Consider the following 10010-nt stretch of genomic DNA (forward strand, 5'->3'; position numbering starts at 1 on the left):
CGGCTCTGGGGCAGCGCGGGTCCGCCTCGCTGCAGCCCAGCGAGGAGCAGGTCCCGACCCCAACCAGAGCCCCCAGAGCCCGCGCTCGGACAGCGATGGATAGATCGGGGTCTGCCCCCTCACACAACGCTGATTCAGAGTAACCCCCCAGCAACCAGGGAAAGCAGCCCTGGCTTGTCCTTGCTGTCCTTAAGACACCTTATACAGGTCACAGTGTGACAGCCAGTTCCCCCAAAGAGGAAGCTGAGGTACTCGTAGAGAGAAGCCAGACTACCGGAGAGAAAGGACCGTGCTGACCCTGCCAGGTGCCCTCCTCTGAGTGCCCCTGCCCCGTTCCCACCTCCAGGCTGCTTTTCTGCAGCCCGAGCGCAAACCTGGCACCAGAGCCAGCCCAGTGACTCACAGGGCAGGGGATCTGTAATTCGGACTCTCACTGCAGCAGGCACTGCCCACAGGCAGCAGCTCATTTTCAAGACAGAAATCTCTTAACCGTGATATTACAGCAGGCAGGAGGTAGAAAGAGAAAATACTTCTGCTGAAGAGCAAACCAATCCAACACCACCACTAACTTAGGATTTCCACCCCCACATTTTAAAGTATGAGCTCGGACAATTTTTCTGAGGAAGTGCATTTATAATAAAAACCTTTCAGTTAAAACTAAGAACTATAAAATATAATTACTATAAAGGCTTATACTTCCCTCCTAGTTTTCAGGAACTAATTATTTTTAGAAGTCCTTTCTAATTAACTAGAAGAAGCTTTTTACATGTTTATCTTCCCTCCCCCATCATAGCACAGAAAAACATTGTCCTGTGGCACACCAAGTCCTTCAGCTCCATTTCAGAGAAACACTCTGGCCCCTGGCAGCAGACAGACCTAATGACTGAAGCATTAGTTAGTGAGACATGAGAGTCTGACACAGGACTGTGTTTTTTAAGAACAGCCCACCACATGACTGTAACAGTTACTACTACTTTGTTGTCATAATTAAATTAGTAAATAAAAAAACAGAGCTCAACGCTTTAAATGGAACAAAATTCATTTTGGTTTGGTTTTTTTTTTCAACAGCAGCTGTAATGAAGTTTTAGTGATCTCATTCCAAAGATAACTCCACAAGAGTCAAAATTAGATCTCTAAGCATGCTCTCTCTCTCTCTCTCTCTCTATATATATATATGTGCTTGTAGTTGCCTCTGTTGCAAAGCTTGGGATTTCCACTGTGGACCAGACATGAATAAGAAATGCCACAAGAAAAGCCAAAGGCCCTTCATTTGCTCCAGCACTTTTCTAACTACAGCTGGTGCCATCAGTAAGAGTTACAGACAGAGTTAACACCGCAGGCATGAAGATAACCAGCCACAAACATTACATCCTGTGGCAACCAAAGCCAGACTTAAAAATCCAGACTGACTTTACCATCCCAGGAGAGCCAACTCCTCAATATGGTGCCGTTTGGCCTTCAAACAGTGCAGTAATTTGTCACACACATAGATAGGTTAGTTAGCTGGCAAGCCTGAAGAAAAGCTGTGCAATATCAAGCAGAACATGTTTTTCAGCTCTCTCCAAGCACACAGCAAGTCAAAGATCAATGCTATGTGACAGCCACACAATCCAAGGCAAATTAGAAAAGAAAGAAAAAAAAGTGTTAAGCACAAAATTTGGTGCTGGGACAAAAGGTGGCAGAGAGATCTCATTCATGGTGTCTTCCATCTCAGTGATTTTGATACTTGAATAGAGGGAGTCAATAGACTTGGCTTGTGGGGAGGAAAAGGAAGGATTATTTTGGTCCTATAATGATTAAGAAGGAGAAAAGCTAAACTATAAATACAGACTAAACTCAGGTACTGTTGGCTTTGGTAATAATTGCATAAGTTCCATCCATTTCCACAAAATAATTTTATTAGGCAGATACATGAATATAAAAGATTTACAAATATATTAGTGTTTTCAATGCTGGGCTATACAAAGTAATCAATATTTAAAGTCTCACACACACATATTAGTAACTCTGTCTCCAAAATACTGCATAAAAATACTTGGATTACTACTATGAAACTGACCTAGCAGCCTCTTTCTCTCTTTGTCAGAGAGCTTTGAATCTTCATCAATAGCTTTCAGCAGAGATAATAGCTCGTCTTTTGTGGTCTTCTCTGTGTTGGAGCGATACTCTCTTTCATCAAGTTTTTGACAAAAGGTATAACCTGAAAGGAAACGTGAGACATTCAGAGGATTATCACCACACTCCACCCACCCTCGAGATTCTACAGACCCACCCTCCTTTAGATCACATCAGTCATTGTTGCAGCAAGGCCTTTTGCATCACCCATTTCCCATCTGGGGACAGGACAAGATGAAAAAGCTCAGTGTGAGGTGTTACCTGTTATCTTACTGGGATCCTGGCCTTTCTGCAGAGCCAGCAGTTTATTGCTGACCATTTTGTGCAGTGCCCCTGGGACCTTGAACAGAAAGAGAGGACAACGCAACAGCAGCTTAGAGAAGGCAGTTCTCCATGAGCATACCAGATAACCAAAACCTGGCCATTTTCTAGCTCTTACCTTTAACACATCTCTTTGGTTGTCCACAAGGAACAAGATCAGGAGGTCAGTTTTCCCTCTGGATAAGTTTTTATTGTTGATAATAGCTTTAGAGAACGTTCTTTTCACAACCATCCTGTTGTCACTCTAAAGAACAAAGTGAAATAATGACCAAAAGAGGAGAGTTAATCTCCCCCATTAGGAAGGGCATCACCGTTCTGAGTCATTGTTTTTCCTGTAGTCAGAAATTTAAGCTACAAAGGTGTTTTCTGACCAGTACCTGGGACCTCTGGATTTCAGTAACAGTAAAGCAACTCTTAAGAATGCACACTTACCTCCTTCTGTAGTTTGAACTCAGAATGATGTGCTGCAACAGCCATGAAGTACAGCAGTCTCCTGAACTCCTCCCTGACTTGGCTGTCTAGGAGTTTCAAATAGAGTTGAACAGCTTCTAAAGATTGCTCCATCTTCCCATTCACTGGGGAGAGAAGAAAGGTATCTGCTGCCATATTCATTTTAAAAAACGTTACCATAAAACACCTAAATTAGCCATTGAAGGGATGCCCATCTCTCTAAACAGAACTGGCCAAACACAGCAATTCATGCTCACAAAACCTTCTCCAAGGTTGATGGGAGTTGCTTGCAAACTCTCTGACAACATCCCACACACAGGCGTTCAGCCTGGCATTTAAGCTCCCTTGTAATTAAGTTCAATTACAGGTCGGCCATCTTAAATGGGATGTGAAATACTGAAAAAGGAAAATGGTTCTATCAAAAAAAATGAATGACCTCTTCTTGTGTTAATAAAGATCTCTCAAAAACTGAGGAATATGTCCTAGATACATGGGTTAGTTTGATGAGTTAATTGCAAATCCCTTTGTGGAACTTTGCTAAGTTTTAATTTGCTTTACTATGCAGAATAGCCATTTTAGATGTATGAATTGTTTAAATGAAGTAGGTTGTACTAATATCCTTTACCATGTAGAGAGGAAGAATGGGCTATAAATGCAAAGTATTCCAATGAACGTGGAACAAGAAGAATAATCAAGGCAGAGAACTATGAAAAATAAGGAGGTCAGAGATGAGACCTTAATTGAGAACTAAAACACCAAAAGCTTTCTGAAATGCTGTCTAAACAAAATTTAAGAAACATTTATGGGTAAAAAAGGAGAAGTTGTGAATGGGGTACAAAGCATCCACACAGCTTTCAGTTTAGCTCTTACAGCCTAAATATTTACTATTAGGCTACATTTATATTCCATGTCCCATGGATATCTAACTTCCATGGATACCAGCTAGTACCAAATTATAGCACTCTGGTTTCACAGCCATTCTACATAGACCTGGACAACTATTACAGAACTGCATACAGTCAGAACCAAAATTCCAAAGAACAATCTTTATGACTAGAAATTAAAAAAAAAAAACCAAACAACCAAACAAAGAAACCCCCAACCAAACAAAAACAAAACAACAAAAAATCCTCACAGAAGTCAGCCCTTAATCTTGGCTCCTGAAGTAAATACTCATTTTCTCAGTACATATCTCACAAAAGCATTGGAACACAGCTCTATTTTACTTACCTAGGAGTTCTGCAATTCCTAAATGAATTTCAGATGCATGGCTTAACAGGGGCTCCTTTTTTTGGCTGTAGTATCTACCAATGTTGTCGAACAGCAGCAGCTTCCAGGTATCTGCTTTGTCTGGCTGATCAGGCAGGTTCCTGCTAATATCTACCACCATATGATCAGGAAGATATTCCAAGCAATCAATGGCTGCCGAGAGCCACTCATCTGTCCTGGAAGACAGAGGGGTTTAGGTTTGCAGCTTTAATTGTGGATGCCCTTCAGAGCTGGCTGCAATGCTTTCCACAGAAAGCAGGTAGACTGGTTCCTCCATCACAGTGAAAACTGCATGTCTAGGCTCTTAAACCCACCAGAACTTCACACACACAAGACACTTCACCTGACACACTGAGGTAGATCACAGTCATAAGCCTCTCTGTTATGTATTTAATCAAGATGAAAAATTAGTAACCCACAAGTAAACAGTCACAAGCAGTAAAACCCAAAGTCAGTCATGTCCTCTACTGTTAGATAAGGACACAATTGTTGCTAGATAAACAGAAACATGAACCTTGATCTGATTCAGACTGGTACAAGTTTTTCAGAGAATGTTTTTAACTCTATGCAAGTTTCAAGTTCAGCATTCTTAGCTCATTGAATACAGTAGGAGGAACTAAACTGGTTCCTCAGAAGCGATGTCTCTAGGAAAAACTTTCATGATGATTATAAAACCTCTATTCCTCCCTCAATGTAGCAAGGAATTTCTCCTCTGAATACCATCAACTACTGTCATTGCATTCAAAAACCATCCCAGTGTTCAGCAGAAATTCTCACTAAGCAATTGTTATTTTCCAGTTATTCCAGTCAAGTCCAACAGGGAAAAAAGTGCCTACTCACATCCTTTCTGCAGGACTGAGACTATACCATTTCTCCCCAAAGACAAACTGTGCTCTACATTCCCCTGAAAGCAGAAAAGTTTTAGAACTGCAAAGGAGAGCAATGAATACTTACTGTGAGTCACTGAAAGCCTTGAGAATCTCTCTGTCCAGGTAGTTACTCGTGATGACATATCCAGGTGCCTTCCTGGGCTGTGGAGGCTGAGGTCTGATCTCCTGGTGCTCAAGCAGAGACTCCAGGAGAGGGAGGTCTACCAGCTGCAGCAGGCGAGCAATTGTTTGTTCTTGCCACACTTCATTAATAACTGGGGAGGGTGGGTACACAAAGCACATGGAGACTCAGCATGTGCAAAAACTGATCACAAGAAAGATAACTCCCCTTCCTCCCATCAGGCCTAACCTAACAGAGTAATTTTACCAAAATAGAGACTTGCAGTAGCAAAGCATGTGGCGCTTATCAGCTTGAAGTGCCTTTTATCGCCAGAAAAGGCAAGAATTACCCATTTGTTTAGTTAACTACAAGTGTGGGAGAACTGCTTTTCAGATAAGTCTGAAGTGCCTTACACTCTTTGTGCTCTAATTTGCAAACAGTCTTTGCTCTAGATAAGGGATGGAAAAAAAGTGCAACAGTGACACTCTCCTTATCACATCTTCCTTGAATATTTCTGTATGCTGGAACCACACTTCCTAGGATGCATTAGCACTTTTAACCAAAGGAAAAAACACATTAGATCATAGTTTGGTCTGAAAGACAAGACATAAATTGTCAAGAATAGTTTCACACAATACTGAAGGAGTGCTGGATGTGCAGACACACAATTCACTTCTAGCTAACAGCCAACTATTTGCCCTGACTAAAACAAGCACACAAGCAGTGCAGGTAACTGAATATTATGAATATTTCTAACTCAAATCAAGCTCTATACATCGGGTATTCTTCTCCACAAAATTCAACACTGATATATTTCAATCAAGAGATAATGCCTCTTTTCTGATGAAATAAAAAGGCAGAAGGCAAGCCTGCAACAAATGTAATTTGCCTTTTCATGACTGGGTGTTCAAACAAAATTACTGTGAGTGCCAGTTTGCCTCCCTCTCCAACCTGAGGGGCGTTAAGCCTTCCCAGTCCTACAGATGTACCTTCCTTCTGCCACAAACAAATGACTGTGACGTTCTTTGGCTTACCTCGACGGGACAAGCTATCTGAGATGTTCACTTGAGGGCTGTTTGCAGGCTTTAGACTCAGGTTTTCCCAAAGATCCTCCAAGCTTTCTGGTTTGAATGGAGTAGAGTGGAACAACACGCTCTTCTCATATCTGAGACCAAAAACAGTTTTTATATATACCTATAACCAAATATATGGATAACCAAACATACAATGCAACATACAGATTTAGCTAACTGTCCCAAGATTAACATTTTTCTCCTATACAGATATTTACATAATCTTCCCCTTCCTCTCCCCTGCCTGACACTTCCTCTGTCCATAGCACCCAGGAGAATGTATGATACCTTCAAAAATTATTTGCACGTAACAGAACCACTCAAGCCACAAAATTACTGTTCCTCCAAGTATGGCTGTGTCATTTCAATTCCCACAGCTCCTTTGTTTCAGGGCACTGCAAAACCTCTTTGATGTCCAGTATCTTTGACTTGGATGTGACAAGCTGCATGTATCAATAGATCTATTACTTTCACTAAATGAAGAAATGTAGCCTGATGGATCTGTGCCCTGCCCAGAAGAAAAACACCTTCATTCTACACTAATAAAACAGGAATAATCCTGTTTAATGACTGCTTGTTCAATATAATATAAGTCCTACTTTAACAGCTCTTGTGATTAAAGTATTTTTAAATATCACACATAATTAAAGTGGTTTTCATTTGTCATGTTAAATAAAGAGTTGGGACAGCTTGCTTTAGGACAGAACAAGCTACTGGGAGACAGGGGAGAAGCAGGACAAAGGAAATATTTTTAATCTCTGTTCCTCTACTTTTTTCATCAGGGTTGCTGCACTCAAGTTCACATTTGCTACTCACATGAACATGTCAATCGAATAGGGCATTTCCATTTTGGGTCAATACTAATTACAGTTTTCAAAAGTGCACATTCCTAAAACTACTGCGTTAAACACATCCATGTAGTTTCTTGTAAGAATATGTCAGAGTAGGTGAAGAGATGAACACTCAACAAAAACAGTTTAAGAGAAGTTATTCGGCAAAGTGGCATCTACATGTTCTGCTTTGTGAGGGTTTAGTTAGTAGCAGGATTTTCTTTGCCTGCTCCTAAAGAGACAGGGAAACAAAACTTCACCATTGCACTTCCCTCTGGTTCTAGGATGGTGTGCAATAGCATAACAGCAGAACAGCCTGCTACCCTGCCTGGGAACAAGTCATACATGCATAAAGAAACAGCTAAAAAAAGAGCTAAATTTGAAGTGTGGTGAAGCAAAGATGATGAAAGGAGAAAACAATTTTTCCTTAGAAGTTGCATGGATTACTGGTTTATGCCAGAGCTAGATGTGCAGTGACTAAAGACTGCCCTGTTGCATTAGTCTGTTTGATGCACCTGAATTCCAGTCGGTTATATTGATTTAGATCAGTATGTAAATGCACTTAATTTCTACCCTCTCACCTCCCTCCCCCAAGGCTATGTGATAACAGATAGAGAAAACAAGTAACCATGTAGGCTGAGTGATTTACTCTCTTCAAATTGCTCTTTCCTACCTGTCTTCCACCCACAAACATCTATGCAGTGTCTATTTTTACCCTGTAAATGTACAAGTTTTCTTTTCTCTCCCCCAGAATACGCAATATTTTCCTCTTGTAAAAAATTTCCTCTCTTCACCTCCATGTACTAACCTCTGTGGGGTACACTGCTGGTAATCTTTCTCAAGCTCTGGCTGGTTCGAGGTATTTGTGAATCTGTAGAGGCTGCTGCTGCTGTCTTCAAACACAGAGCGTTTGTCTTTCCCAAAGACCCTCGTTGAGACAGCCTCAAACACTTTGCAATCCATCAGCGCTTGGCACACGCGCACCACCTTAGCCCGGGAAATATCCACGTCCCCAAAATACTTGTTCTGAAGAAGATGGGCAAAGACAACATCCACAGCATCTGAACCAATGAAACAGTCATGGTAACACTTCAGGTTCTGGCGGCGCTTTTTCACTTCCACTTGAGTTTGAAGAGCGCTGATAATGCTGCTCCAGACGAACGTCGCTCCAAATGGCTTCTGCGCCAAGCTAAAGCCTGAGAACAGAGACAAAGGCTGAATTCATGCTGCAGTCACAGAGAACAGCCCCTTTCTGCCTTCCAGCTTTCATGAACCTCGTAAGGATTTAAAAATCTTTGAGACTTCCACTTTGGCTTGGGTTGCTCAGACATTAACACTTTGTTACTCCCTTAGCAAGTCTGTCTGCTCTGTACCACCGTCTCCCTCTCTCTCTTTGGTGGTTCCTCTTGCTACACCAGCCTAAAGCTTTGCAACCAGGAGTTCCTGTTTTTTCAGCCTCTCACTTTGACAGTGTCCTTTTGTGTGTCCCTCGGTCACCTAATGGTTACCCTTGCAGAACCAGTGCTAAGCACACAGGTCTCACAACCGCAAACCAGCTGTATGTACTCGTAACTCCCCCGTTCCTCCACTAACACTAACAGCAACACAGCTGGGCAGGGAAGAGGGAAGCAGGGATAAAGAGACACATCAGAACCTTGTTTCCTACAGGATTGTGCTTACACACAAGCTACCTGACATCAGTGCTTAGCACACCACTAGAAAGTCCACGGATTCTCTTGAGATGCCACTCACTCAGTACTTATCCCACCAGACAGCCCTGTGCCACCTCGGCTCCAGTGGAGACCTCAGCTCTGTGCACCCAAAGCCACTTCCGTGAGCCAATCTGTCTTCCCTCCCCCAGTGAAACCACTGAACTATTACTCATTTACCAGTCTGATTAGAATAAAATGCCAGCAGCCAACAGTTTGACCTGAGGCTACACTCAGCCTCCACAAGGACTTAAAAATACACAAAGTTTGCAGGTGGCACCTAAGTGGGGAGAGCTGCAGCCACCAGAGAGGCTAGAATTAGAATATGTTTTTCAGTAGGTCAGATGAATAATTTACTAAGAGTGAAAGCAGAGGAAGAAGACAGAAATCAAAAGCTGAAGGACAAAATATGGAAGCAGGAGTTGGCAGCAATCCTTCAGAAAGCCATCTGGGATTGTGACAGACCTCAAACCAAATGAATTAACAGTGCGATGCAGTGTTTGAAAAAAAACAACAACATGCAACTGCTTCTGGAACATAGAACCATGAGCATTTTCCACAGAGATGAGGAGGTGTTTTCTTCTGTTCTGTTTAGTCTCAAGTGGCTTTAGTTGGAGAATTCCAATTTGGGGCAGCAGTTTCCAGCTGATCCCCAGCTACCAGAAAGCCCAGAAATTGGCAAATTAGCAAGGGGAAAAGGAAAGGTAGAGGGGCAGTAAAGACTGGGAAGAGGGAGAGAAAGCAAGGAACACAATGCCATTTGAACACACCTACACTTAAGAAGGACAGCAACAGTTACCTTTCTGAAAAGATTCATATCAGGGAAAAAAACAAAGCAGCTTTTTAATACACAGCATTGAACCAGCCAAGATGGAAATCTCCCAGAACCTCCAAAGCTTTAAAAGTACGAGACAGACAAGGTACACAATTGCTGATACTTTAACCTGATAACACCTTCAAGAAGGCAGAACAAACACAACGAACACAGAATTCGCTTCCAGCCGTACTTTCCAACAGCCAACTTTGCTCTTTGGGAGGAAACAACCCCCGAACGCGACACCACCCGACACACAACAACGCTGTCGCTAGAATAAATTCCAACACGTACAACCTGCAATGCTTTAACTACTACTCACGGCTTTATTACTTCTTCCTTACACACTCAGAGCCTTCAGATCTTTTCTGAGGGAAGCGCTATTAAGCGTGGCATTAAGGCTACAAGTTCCCACAAAGTTAAGGTGCTCAAGCTAGGG

The 10010-nt window shown here is 42.2% G+C and overlaps 1 protein-coding gene across 3 annotated transcripts in view; it reads right to left on the reverse strand.

The window, feature by feature from the left end:
- Positions 1-1876: 1876 nt before the first annotated feature.
- Positions 1877-10010, reverse strand: part of DEPDC7 (DEP domain containing 7) — a 16625-nt gene continuing 8491 nt past the window's right edge. For 2 of the 3 annotated variants that reach the window (XM_017726353.1, XM_017726352.1), the window contains 8 exons: positions 7857-8244; positions 6180-6310; positions 5110-5299; positions 4117-4331; positions 2869-3011; positions 2555-2680; positions 2377-2455; positions 1877-2200 (listed from right to left, as the gene is read on the reverse strand). In XM_017726353.1, coding sequence (XP_017581842.1) covers positions 1986-2200; positions 2377-2455; positions 2555-2680; positions 2869-3011; positions 4117-4331; positions 5110-5299; positions 6180-6310; positions 7857-8244 — 1487 coding nt within the window. In that variant the 3' untranslated portion in view covers positions 1877-1985. Of the gene's footprint in view, positions 2201-2376; positions 2456-2554; positions 2681-2868; positions 3012-4116; positions 4332-5109; positions 5300-6179; positions 6311-7856; positions 8245-9893; positions 9982-10010 lie in introns of those variants that run through there. The other variant, XM_017726354.1, reaches the window with a different exon arrangement.

Source organism: Corvus brachyrhynchos, unplaced genomic scaffold (genome assembly GCF_000691975.1).
Source record: "Corvus brachyrhynchos isolate BGI_N302 unplaced genomic scaffold, ASM69197v1 scaffold281, whole genome shotgun sequence".
NCBI lineage: Eukaryota > Metazoa > Chordata > Aves > Passeriformes > Corvidae > Corvus > Corvus brachyrhynchos.